Source organism: Pteropus alecto, unplaced genomic scaffold (genome assembly GCF_000325575.1).
Source record: "Pteropus alecto unplaced genomic scaffold, ASM32557v1 scaffold24, whole genome shotgun sequence".
Lineage (NCBI taxonomy): Eukaryota > Metazoa > Chordata > Mammalia > Chiroptera > Pteropodidae > Pteropus > Pteropus alecto.
The window spans coordinates 1,109,516-1,123,641 of NW_006439192.1; the positions used below are offsets into that span (position 1 = coordinate 1,109,516).

Below are 14,126 nucleotides of genomic sequence, written 5' to 3' on the forward strand. Positions count from 1 at the left end.
ATTTCCTTTATAATGAAAATGTAAGACAATTCTAAATACTACTTCCCCAAAATCATGCTTTAAACACTGGACACAATTTAGAGGCTTCCCCCCAAGATGGTGACATAGGACACTGAACATATGTACCCTCCCATAAATACACTGAATTTATACCTACAGATAGAGCAACTCCCTCTGAAGAACTGAAGACAACTGAACAGCTTCTGGACAATAAGCGAGAGAGAGGGGCTACATAGAAAAGGGTGGGAAAGACTCAGACACGGAACCCCATCCCCAACGCACTGACCTGCAGAAGGGAGGAATCACTGACTCTTTTGTCCTGGGGCACAGGAGAAAAAGAATGTTTTAACAGGCACCTAGACTAAAAGGAAAGGAAATCCATTCACCAACCCTACAGCATTCGCCAAATGGAGGGGAGCTATGGGAACTCTATTCTGTTGTTGGAGGTACCAGGCAGAGCCATTTGTTGCACTCCCCTTACATCTTAATCTCACCAGAAGGAACATGATCCAGGTTTTCTAGCCAGCCAGCCAAGGCTATCAGAGTATGTGCTAGACTCTAGGCCCACAACAGCTGCCTGGCTTGTCCCCAAACTCCCCTCAACCCCATGTCCACTCCACCTACAGTCCTGGGCCCCAGTGCAATATACCCCTGGGTCTCCCAACAGCCTGCTCTAGCTTCCAGCTGGTTTGCCAAGGCATCCCTACAGTGGCTGACCCCCATGACACCTTGCATCTGGAACCTGCCCTGGCTACAACTGCTGGCTTGGTGTGGGTTATACCTAGAATTTCTTGCAGATCACACCACTTCAGCTACAGCTGCACGCCCTGGTGCAACATGGCCCCAGGATTCCCCTTGGTCTGAGGCCCCTCCAACTGGCCTGCCAAAGAAACCCCAGTGTGGCTTGTCCCTGGACCTTCCCACGGCCCGAACCCACCACAACTATAACTTTGCTCAGCCTACCAAGGTGGCCCCAGTGCAGCCTGACCCCAGGACTACCAACAACCTCAGCCGGCTACAGGTACAGCAACTGCTAGCCCATTAGAGCAGCTGTGGCTACTCCCCACAGCCCACTCCAGCTCCAACCGGCCTGCCTAGGTGGCCCTGGTGTAGTGTCCCTCCAGCCTATGCCCATTTCGGGTCCAGCTGGCCTGCCAAATGCACCCAGCACACACACTCTACAAAGGGGAAACTCCTACACAAGGCTACTCCTCGGAGACCAGGAAAGGTTGCTGTTTTGCCTAATTCACAGAAACAAACACAGAGAGACAGCCAAAATGAGGAGACACAGAAATATGTTCCGACAAAAGAAGAGGATAAAACCCCAGTAAAAGAACTAAATGAACTGGAGACAAGCAACTTACAAGATAAAGAGTTCAAAACACTAGTTATAAGGACGCTCAATAAACTCAGGAGAGCAAACGAACTTAGTGAGAACTTCAACAAAGAGATAGGAAATACAAAAAATAACAATCGGAACTGAATACAATAATTGAAATGAAAAATACACAAGAGTGAATCATCAGCAGATTAGATGATGGAAAAGAATGAGTCAGGGAGCTGAAAGAAAAGGTAGAGGAAATCACCCAATCGGAACAGCAAAAGGAAAAAAAGAATAATTAAAACAATGAAGATAGTTTAAGGGACCTCTGGGACAACATCAAGCATATCAATAGTCAAATCATAGGGACCCCAAAAGGAGTAGAGAGAGAAAGAGACAGAATATCTGTTTGAAGAAATAATGGCTGAAAACTTCCCCAACTTGGCAAACAGACATCTGAGTCCAAGAACAAGAGTCCCAAACAAGATGAACCCACAGAGACCCATAACAAGACACATCATAATTAAAATGCTAAAAGGTCAAGATAAAGAGAATCTTAAAAGCAGCAGGAGAAAAGCAGCTAGTTATATACAAGAGATCCCCAAAGAGACTATAAGCTGATTTTTCAACAGAAACGTTTTAGGCCAGAAGGGAACAGCACAATGTATTCAATGTGATAAAAGAGAAAAAACCTACAGCCAAGAATACTTCATGCAGCAAGTTTATCATTAAGAATTGAAGAAGAGATAATTTCCCAAACCAGCAAAAGCTGAAATGTTCATCACCACTAAATCAGCATTATAAGAAATGTTAGAGACTTTTTTACGTTAAAAAGAAAAGGCCAGAACTAAAAATAAGAACATATAGGAAAGGAAAAATCTCACTGATAAAGGCAAATATTTAGTAAATGTAGTAGATCAACCTGTTATCAAGACAGTATGAATATTAAAAGATAAAAGTAGTAAGAGCATGTGTAAATACAGTAATAAATTAAGGAACACACATACAAAGGATAAAGATATAAAATATGATGTCAAAAACGTAAACGTGGGTGGAGGTGAGTAAAAAATATAATGCTTTTAAAATGTAATCAAACTTAAGTAACCATCAACTTAAAATAGATTACTATAAACACGGTTTGTTACATATGAATCTTATGGTAACCACAAACCAAAAACCTATACTAGATACACAAAAAAAATAAAGGAAAAGGAACCCAAATGAATCACTAAAGAAAGTCATCAATGTACAAGAAAAGAGAACAAAAGATGAAACACAGAACTACAAAAATAATCAGAAAATATTTAATAAAATGACAGTAAGTCATTTCCATAAATACCTAAAATTATTTTAAATGTAAGTGGACTAAATCAAGGGTCCTCAACCCCTGGGCCATGGACTGGTACGGGTCTGTGGCCTGTTGAAACCGGGTCGACATCAGGAGATGAGCGGCAGGCAAGTGAGCGAAACTTCATTTGTATTTGCAGCCGCTCCCCAGTGCTAGCATCACCGCTTCAGCTCCACCTCAAATCATCAGGCAGTGGATTCTCATAGGAGCATTGGTTCCTGGTGACAAAAAGGTTGGGGACTACTGGACTAAATGCTTCAATCAAAAGACATACGGTGGCTAAAGAGATTAAAAAAAAAACCAAGACCCATGGATATTCTGCCTACAATGGACTCACTTTGGATTGAAACACACACACACAGATTGAAAGTAAAGGGATGGAAAAAGATGTTTCATGCAAATGGAAACAAAAAGAAAGCTGAGGTAGCAATACTTACATCAGATAAAATAGATTTTAAAACAAAGACGATAACAACAGACAAAGAAAGAAATTACATAATGATAAAGGGATCAATCTAACGAGAGGATATAATACTTCTAAACATCTACTCACCCAATGAAGGAGCACCTAAATACATAAAGCAATTATTAATGGACTAAAGGGAGAAATTGACAGTACTACGATACTAGTAGGGGACTTTAACACCCCACTTATCTCAATGGATAGATTACCCAGACAGAAAATCAATAAGGAAACAGTGGCCTTAAATGACACAGTAGACCAGACAGACTTAAATAGTCCACCCTAAAACAGCAGGATACAATTCTTTTCAAGTCAGACTTAATATATATTAAGAGAATAGCCCACCCTAAAACAGCAGGATACAATTCTTTTCAAGTGCACGTGGAACATCTTCCAGGATAGATCACATGTTAAGCCATAAAAACACTTCTCAGTAAATTTAACAAGACTGAAATCATATCAAGCATCTTCTTTGATTATAATGATATGAAACTAGAAATCAATTATAAGAAGAAAACTGGAAAAAAAAAAAAAAGACACCAAAAACCTATAATAGATACAATAGAAGCTAACCAACATGCTACTAAAGATTCAGTGGATTAATGAACAAATCAAGGAGGAAATAAAAAAATATCTTGAGACAAATGAAAATGGAAACACAACAATCCAAAATCTCTGCGACATAGCAAAAGCACTCCCAAAAGAAAAAGTCATAGTGACACAGGCCTACCTCAAGAAATCAGTAAAATCTAAAATAAACAATCTAACCATATACCCCAAAAAACTAGAAAAAAAAAACCAAACTAAGCCTAAAGTGAGTAGAAGGCAGGCATTAATAAAGATCAGAGCAGAAATAAATAAAAAAGACTTAAAAAAAAAAAAAACTATAGAAACTAAGAACTGGTTCTTTGAAAAGATAAACAAAAGATAAACCTTTAGCTAGACTTATCAAGAAAGAGAAGGCCCAAATAAATAAAATCAGAAATGAAAGTGAAGTGACAACCAATACCGCAGGAATACAAAGGATTATAAGAGAACACTACGAACAAATGTATGCCAACAAATTTGACAAACAACACAGAATAAATGGATAAATTCTTAGAAACAGATAATCTTCCAAGACTGAATCAGGAAGAAGCACAACATTTGCACAGACCAATTACTGGAAACAAAATTCAATCACTAATCAAAAAGCTTCCAGTAAACAAAAGTTCAGGACCAGACAGAGTCACAGGTGAATTCTTACAACAGTCAAAGAATAATCAATATCTAACCTTCTCATACTATACTAAAAATTAAAGAGGAAGGAAAGCTCTCTTACTCATTCTACAAGGCCAGCAGCATAACAGATACCAAAACCAGACAAAACCACTACAAAAAGAAAAAGAAAAATTACAGGCCAATATCCCTGATGAACAGAGATGGAAAAATCCTTAACAAAACATTAGCAAACAGAATTCAGCAATACATCAAAAAGATCATACACCATGATCAAAGGAGATTCATTCCAGGGATGCAAGGATAGTTCAATATTCTCAAATGAATGTGATATATCACATAAACAAAATAAAAGGATAAAAATCATATGATTATATCAATAGGTGCAGAGAAAGCATTTGACAAAATTCAACATCCATTTATAATAAAAACTCACTAAAGTGGATATAGAAGGAACATATCCCGACATAAAATCAAGGCCATATAAGACAAATCCACAGCTAACATCATACTCAACAATGAAAACTTGAAAGCTTTTACTCTGAGATCAAGAACAAGATGCCCACTCTCACTACTCTTATGCAACACAGTATTGGAAGTCCTAGCCACGACAATCAGACAAAGAAAAGAGATAAAGGCATCCAAACTGCAAAGGAAGAAGTAAAACTGTCACTACTAAACTATAAAAAATTCCACCAAAAAACTATTAGAACTAATAAATGAATTCGGTAAAATTGCAGGATACAATATTAATATTCAGAAATCTGTTGCATTTCTATGCACCAATAACAAGGTATCAGAAAGAGAAATTAAGAAAACAATCCTATTTACAACTGAAAAAAAACAAAACAAAAAAAGCACCTAAGAATAAATTTAACCAAGGTTGTAAAAAACCTATACTACGAAAACTACAAAACGTTAATGAAAGAAACTGAAGATACAAATAAAGGGAAGGATGAACAGTGCTCATGGATCAGATGAATTAAATATTGTTAAATGTCCATACTACCCAAAGCAATCTACAGATTCAGTACAATTTCTATTAAAATGCCAATGGTATTTTTCACAGAACAAGAACAAATAATAGAACATATAAAACTTATATGGAACTACAAAAGACTCTGAATAGCGAAAAAAGTCTTGAGAACAACACAACAAAAACAAAGTTGGCGATATCTAACTCCCTGATTTCAAACTATACTAATCAAAGCAGTATGGTACTGGCACAAAAACAGATACATAGAGAGCCAGAAATAAACCGATACTTACATGGTAAATTAATCTATGACAAAGAAGGCAAGAATATACAATGGGTAAAAGACAGTCTCTTTAACAAATATTGTTGGGAAAACAGATAGACACAAAAAAATGAAACTAGACCACTTTCTCACACTATATACAAAAATAAATTCAAAATGATTAAAGACTTAAATGTAAGACCTGTCTGAAACCATATAACTCCCAGAAGAAAACATGCAGTAAACTCTTTACATTGGTCTTTGCAATATTTTTTGGATATGTCTCCTTGGCAAAGGCAACACAAGTAAAACTAAACAAATAATTTAGTTTACATAAACTAAAAAGCTTTTGCACAGTGAAGGAAACTATCCACCAAATGAAAAGCAACCTACTAAATGGGAGAGGATATTTTGCAAATGATATGTCCAATAAGGGGTTAATATCCAAAATATATAAAGAATTCATACAATTCAACATCAAAAAACCCCCCAAACAATCCAATTAAAAAGTAGGCAGAAGACTCGAACAGACATTTCTCTAAAGACATACAGATGAATGTCTTTCATCTGTATGGCTAACAGATACATGAAAAAGAAACTCAGCATCACTAATTATTAGGCAAATGCAAATCAAAACCACAATGAAATATCACCTTGCACCTACCGGCAAAATGGGTTTTATAAAAAAAAAAAAAAAAAAAAAGTGTTGGCGAGAATGTAAAGAGAACCCTCGTGCACTGTTGATGGGCTTGCAAATTGGAAAGCAGTATGGCAGTTTCTCAAAAAATTAAAACTAGAACTACTCTACGGCCTAGCAATTCCACTTCTGGGTACTTATCCAAAGAAAATGAAAACAATAATTTAAAAAGATATATGCACCCCTATGTTCACTGCAGCACTTAACAATAACCAAGATATGGAAATAACCTAAGTGTCCATTAATAGATGACTGGATAAAGAAGATATGGCACATATACACAATGGAATATTACTTAGCCATAAAAAAGAACGAAATCTTGCCACCTGAGATATGAACGGACCTGCAGAATATTATGTTAAGTGAAATAAGTTGAATAAAGACAAATACTATGATTTCACTTATTTGTGAAATTGTAAAAAACAAAACAAAGAAACAAAATGGAATAGGAACAAATTCATAGACAGAACAAACTAATGGTTGTCGCAGGGGTGACGGATGATAGGTGGTAAAGGGGAAGGGAATTAAGAAGTACAAATTTCCAGTTATAAAATGAGTCATGGGGATGTAATGTAAGCATAGTGAATAGAATCAATAATATTGTAATAACTATATACAGTAACAGATGGTAACTAGTCTTACTGTGGTGACCACTTTAAAAGGGATATATAAATGTTGAATCATTATGTTGTACACCTGAAACTAATATAATATTGTATGTCAACTATAACTTTTTAAAAAGACACAATTTAGAAACAAAGGGTAAAGTAATAATTAGATTTTACCATCTACTGATTCTGTCTTAGAAAGTCAAGATACAGATGAAGCGTTCTCAAATTTTTTGATCTCACTGTTAAAATTACTCAGATTCAAAAGAACATACTCAGATTCAAAAGAACTTCTGATATTTAATAAAGCCATTATGTTAATATAGATAATATTGTTTATGTAAAATAACTATATTTCTAAAAAAATGAAAAGAGTGGCAATGTTTTACATTTTTGTGATTCAAATAATCTGGTTTAATAAAAGACAGCTGGGTTGTCATATTTATTTCTACATTAATTCATTATGGTTTTTAAACTAAAGTATATGAAGGAAATTCGGCCTTCCACAGATACACAGTTGGAAAAGAGAGGGCCCTGAAGACTCTGAGAGGGGTCAGTGAACCTGCAGCGTTTCTCAGACCACACTTTGAATTACTGATGTAGACCATAGAGAATGGGCTGTTTCTAAAGTTTCTGAGAAGACTAGTTTTTAATTTTTTTCCTGCTAAGGCAAAAAGAAAACAGAAACATTTCACTGAGGAATAACAAGGATATGTTACCATACTATGCTAGTTGATAAAGTAAAAATCCAATTGATTTTCATTTCTCTTACTATTTTAAAACTGGAAATCTGTGGCTAGGTTAAGAAAGAGGTCATAACGTATTTTATAGTAAACCATAACAAAATATTTTTATCATACTGCTAAGCCCTTCAATTTTATGGTTGTTTTGTCTTGCATGACACCAAATTTCTCCTTTTCTCTTTCACCACCCAATTGCCAAAGGCCCTTTCTTTTTCTTTTGGCCTTTTCCTCTGCCAGAGATGTGATTAGAAGACTGACCCTTTAAGTCAGCCTGCTCTTCACATAAGTCTGTCTCGAGAAATCATGCACCTGGCATTTGCATTGTGTCTCCTTAACTGAGCGCCTGGGAAGGGCACCAATTTCTTTAAATTCAGTACCAGTATCTTTTGTTGGTGCCAAGCCCTTTAAGAAGATGCACTTATTTGAAATTTGTTTCCTGCGGTTTATGGCCTAATCTCCTTTTTTTGTTTTAAAAATGATTTCAGATTTTGAGTGAATTTCATCTCTTTTTTTGTGATTGCTCCAACTCATCCACAGGCCCCTTCACGAGTGTTCTGTCTTCCTCTGATTTTTTCCTCAGTCTGCCTTTACTTGCCTCAAAGCACCCAGCAGGATGGGGATGGGACAGGTGTGTGGGATGTGGGGTTGGTGTTTTTCTTTTTTCACTCACAGTTATAGTTCACTTGGGGCAGTCTGACCTCAAGTAATATTGAAGATATAGCTTTGATGATTCTCTGCCAAGAGAAGTTTTCCTAGACATGAAGTTATTTCATGTCATGTGGGACGATTTTGGGGAAGTTGTTTATTACACAGTCTCCTTGGTCTGCAGCTACCCAGAAGTCTTAACACTATATTCTTAACTTTAAAAAGAAAGTTATCAAATTTTAAAAAATCAGATTTTAGTGAGTGGTCTTTTACCTGAACGTCTCTTCTTGGAGCTGTTCTAACTGAGTTTGGAGCTGCAGATGCCTTCTTCCTGCTGGGCTGTTAGGGTCTTCTATAGAATCGGATTGATTAAGTCTTTCCATTAATACCTGATTCTCTGCCAACAGACTACTTTTCTCTTCTTGTAATGCTGCAACCTGTTAGAATATAGAAAGACAGCAGTTATTTCTTCCAATTACACTGGTATTAACATAATCACCTGTGAATTAGCATTATAAATTAAAGCCTGTTTTTAAAGAAGTCCAATCAACATCCACTTAAGACATTTCCATTATTTTGGAACAGGTAGAGTAATATGTAAGAGTAAGCAAGAATTCATTCTTTATTTTATATCTAAAAAGACAGTTCAATAAAGAAGATATATAGATGGCAACTAAGCACGAAAAGATACTTATGATTAGTCATTAGGAAAAGCAAATTAAAACCACTATGTTATTACCAATACCCTCTCACTAGAATGGCTAAAATTAAAAAGATCAGCTGTACCACGTGTGCAAATAGAAGCCTCATACACTTCTGGTGAGAATGTAAAATGTTTAAGAACTATGGAAAAGAGTTTTGTATTTTCAAAAAAATTAAACATGCAACTGCCACATAACCCAGCCATTCAGCTCCTAGGTATTTATTTACTCAAGAGAAATAAAAGCACATGTCCACACAAAGACTTATAAAAAATGTTTATAATAGCTTCATTGGTAATAGAGAAAAACTAGAAACAACACAAATGTTCACTAACAGGTAAATGGATAAAATTTAAGATATCCATACAACAGAATATTATTTGGCAGTAAAAAAGAATTAACTATTGATACTGAAAACATGAACGACTCTCAAAATAATGAAAGAAATCAGACCAAAAAAAATCAGTATACACTGTATGATTCCTTTTACATATAATTATAGAAGATATAAGCCAATTTACAGTGACAGGAAGCAGAGTTTGGGACTGGAGAGGGATTACAAAGAGTCATGAGGAAACTTCTGGGGGTGATGGGTTCATTATATTGATTGTGGGGGTTTCATAATATGTCAACATGCATCAAAACTGTATAATTTAAATATAAGTAGTTTATTGTATGTCAGCTATATCTCAGTAAAGTTATAAAAGCCGAAGTTGATTGCCATTTCTAATACTCCTCTCCATCCCTCATTTCTAATACTCCTCTCCATCTCTCATTTCTAATACTCCTCTCCATCTCTCATTTCCTTTTGAACTTGTTCTAGTTAGGCTATTGACCCACCATTCCACCAAAACTGCTCATGAGGATCACTACTGACCTCCATGTCACTACCATCTATCAAGAACATGTGACAGAACTGATCACATCATCTTCCTCGTTGAAGCATTTTTTTCACTTGGTTTCCAGGTCACCTTACTCCCTTGGTTTCTGTACCAATTCACTGTTCTTATCTTCTCTTTCTCCTTAGTCAATTCTTCTTAATTTACCTGCCATTGAAGGACCTTGCAGTTTTTCTTTTCTAAATACAATGATGGCTTCCAGTTTCATGGCTGTAAATACCATCTATTCACTGACAATTCACACATTTCTATTTCTAGCCTGGAACCTTGAACTGGATATAATTTCCACTTGAATGTCTAATAGACATGTCAAATTTAAATCGTCCAAGTGGAACTCTTAATTACTCCCTATCCCTAGTGCTTCCACGGTCTTTCCCGTTTCAGTAAATAGTAACTCTATCCTTCCAGTTGCTCAGTCATAAGCCTTAATATCTTTCCATCAAACACACATCCAATCTGTCAGCAAATAACATTGGCTCTATCTTCAAACATATCTTGACCACTTCTTATCGGCCCTAAATTCTAATGATCTAAGCCAACATAATTTCTTGCCTGGATTACTGCAATGATCTCTTAATTACTCTCCCTGATTTGGCCCTCCCCTTTAGTCTATTCTCCACACAGCAGCCACAATAATCTATTAAAACAAAATTCAGATCACAAGACTACTTTGTTCGAAATCTTCCAATGGCCTCCCTTTACTTAAAGTCAAAATCTTTACAAAGGCTCATAAGGACTCTCCAGACTGATTTCCTCTTTCCACACTCCCTTCTATACCTGCCATCCTCATCTTTCTGTTCCTTGAAAATACCAGCCACACTTCCACCTCATGGCCATGTGCTCAGCCTCTAATGCTCTTCCCCAGGAATCTGGGAGGCTTGCTCCTCTAACCTCTTAGGATTTCGCTAACATGTCACTTCTCTAGTGCACCTATATTGACTACCCAATTTAAAACTAATAATTCGTACCACCCTTTACTCTCTATTCTATCTTCTCTGCTTTATTTATCTCTAGAATACTTGTGACCGTATAACAGGTTATATTCTTATTTTTATTGTCTGTCTTCTTGACTAGAATGTAAGCACCTTGGAGGCAAGGATATTTTATCTATTTCTGTTTCCCCCATCTTCATTGTATCTACAGCAATTAGAACACTGGATGGTACATAGTAGGTGCTCAGTAAATGTCTGTTGAATAAATAAATTAATCTGAAATGCCAGATCTGTAATTTGTGAGATTTCCATAAAAGCATGAGTCTTTTCTCAGAATAGAGTTGTGGCTCTATTCTATGCCACTGGTCTATTTCATTCATTTCTGCTCTTTCATTCTTTTTTTAAATAAATACTTAAGGCTTGAAAAATTTTAACAACTCATTTCTTTGATACTAATTTCTGACTTTAATTCTTTGGTCACAGAGCATAATCTAAAGAAAACTGCATTTTCTTTGAAATTTTGATTGTTTTATAACCTGGTATGTGGTCAATTTATATGAAGGCTAAATGTGCAATGAAAATTTTTAATACTAGACTTATCAGAATAGCAAATGTTGCTAAAATATTTTAATCAATATATTTGTCAGAAACTTTTTTCAAAAACACAGAAAAAAGAGACTAATTAAAAATAATACATAAACCTGATTAGATAAAAAATCAAACAAGGCAAAAGGGCTTATAATGAAAAGCTAGTTTCTTGTTGAGTTTTTCCACTTCCAAGAGGAAACTACTTTTAACTGTTCTTAATTTTACTGCTTTCAATTATTACTTTACATCTCTCAAATAACATGCTATACACTAACATTCCTCGATTTCTCAACCTTCGAAATTATCTAGTGATTCTCCCTCTGACATGTTAAATTATAACAACTTATGCCACTCCTCCTTTCCACAAATATAGTTACATCACTATTCTCACTTCCTTCACTGGTCACCTCTGCAATTTTAAACAACAATTCATTGTCTCTTCATTCAATCACCCACCATTCATTCACTCGTTCATATTCATTGTGTGGCTACTACATGCCAGGCACTGTTGCAGTTTTCTAGGAGCAAAGCATACCGTGATGAATAAAGCAGAGAAAGTTCTTATTCCTGTAGAACAGTCATATATTAAAAAAAAAAAAAGTCATAGTAAATATATAAACACAAAAATATTGACAGAGTGAATTAAATATGTGCAAAAACTAGAGTGAAAGATGCTATGTAGAGGGTTAAAATAAGAATATGATAGACTACATAATTACTCTAGACTGGCTGACCATGGAAGGACGACTCAAGGAGGCCTAATTTAGTACTTGGCACATCTAAGTGCCCAATAAATATTTTATGACAAATGATCAGGTGATTTTGAGCTGAAATTGGATGACAAGAAGGAGCCAGCCTTGTAATCCCGCTGCCCCACAGAAGTGGTTCTTGATTCCCTTCTTGGTAAGACAAGAACATTAGTGGGCCTATTCCTTCCTCATCGCTCCTGTCCTTTTCTAATTCTCAGCCTTTATCATCTGTACCTTTACTTTTACAACAACATTTCTCTGTAGGACAATTCTAAATGTTTAAAATCAATAAAGTTTTCATTATTACATTAAAGATCACATTATCTTTACTGTGTTATTACTGTTTTCTGCAGAGCTAAGTGTGTTATAGGGCTACCATTTTTCTTCTCATGACCTCTGCAACCCTGCCATTCACTCTTCAATCTGTCTAAAACAGGGATTGGTAAATATCTTTGTAAATTATCAAAGAGTGAATATCTTAGGCTTTGAGGCCATAGGTCTCTGTGGCAAGTACTTAACTTTCATTATAGCATGAAAGCAGCCACAGCTTATATATCAATGAATGAGTGTGGCTGTGCTACAAATAAAATTTTATTTACAAAAACAGATGGCAAGCTACTGTTTGCCAATCCTAGTGCATAACTTTAATTTTACATTATCAAAGATAATATTTATATTCTGCTTGTAAAATTAATCAACTCTATTTACTTTTAAAACTTTAGCATTTGTGTATACTTAAATTCTAAAAATTGAAAAGTAATTAATAGCACATTATGACTAAATATTACTTACTACATAACCCAGTAAATGTGCTATTCCATTTCCTCCTGAATGCATCCAAAGCGTCTAGTATAAAATAATATGAACTATGTGTACCCATTACCCAGCTCTAACGAGTATCAAAACATACCAATTACATTTAATCTGTACCGCTATCCTCTCCCCTCGCCTCCCTGATTTTGAGGTAAATCCCAATTTTATTTCTTTTCTTTATTTGTGAGATATTTCAACTTTATTCTATTGAACTTTTCATTTTGGCAATTCTATTTTTAACATACTTAAGTGTTTCTTAACCTCTGATTTTTGTTTTTTAAAATAGCATCTTGTCCTTATTTAACAGAATATCACTAATTTTACTGGAAGTATTTAATAAATTAAAAAGGAAAATTTCTTCTACTACCCCAAATTTCTCCATTTTTTCTAGGGTCAGTTGCCTGTTTATCTCAATCTTTTTATCTTTTGTTATGCAGATTTCCCTCTCATTTAAGAATAAGTCAACATCAAGGGGTAACTGGAAGTTATGCACTCAAGGGCTTCACTTTAGGGATTTACCTACAAGAAGCTGGATTTCATGAAAGGACAAAATGAAAAGAACCTCACATTGCAAAACTAATAGTCTAACCTCTCTATACTTCTGTTTAATTTCTTTAGAAAAGAACCCTGTAATTGGAAAGCTGGCTATAAGTCAGTCTATATGCAATGGGTGACAGGGGTGATGGAGCTTAACTAGTCTACATGATACCTCTAGTTTTAGCCTTATTTCAGCCTTCCACGGTACCTGTGGTCTCTCTGGGGTTCTGCTACAGCAGCTCTTCCCCCACCCCCAGGTAATATTTATATTCTGTACTGTTCTTGGCCACTACATTCTGTACTCCTTTTAGTCATTCAGCACTTTTCCAACCGTCTTTTGGCTTTCAGAGGTTGATGAGACTGGTGGTGTGCTGTTGTGAGCTATAACTAAGCTGACTTAAATGAATAGTCTTGTGAGCTGACTTGTTAACCATTAATAACTTGAAACTGGCCACTGTCAGACTTTTATACTATGAAATGAATACTGAAAATCAGGACTTTTCAAAATCTCCCTCATTCCTTTTGAGAGCTAGCACTGATATATCCCTCCTAATACAGGAAAGAGACATAAGAACTACACGAATTGATTAAATATTAAAGCAGGTTGTATCCAGAGCTTGCTACGT

General features: G+C 35.6%; 1 protein-coding gene across 2 annotated transcripts in view; it reads right to left on the reverse strand.

Moving 5' to 3' along the window:
- Positions 1 to 14,126, reverse strand: part of HOOK3 (hook microtubule tethering protein 3) — a 75,204-nt gene that overhangs the window by 33,609 nt on the left and 27,469 nt on the right. For both annotated transcript variants that reach the window (XM_025049899.1, XM_006916259.2), the window contains one exon: positions 8,555 to 8,718. In XM_025049899.1, the coding sequence (XP_024905667.1) occupies positions 8,555 to 8,718 (164 nt within the window). The remainder of the gene's footprint in view (positions 1 to 8,554; positions 8,719 to 14,126) is intronic.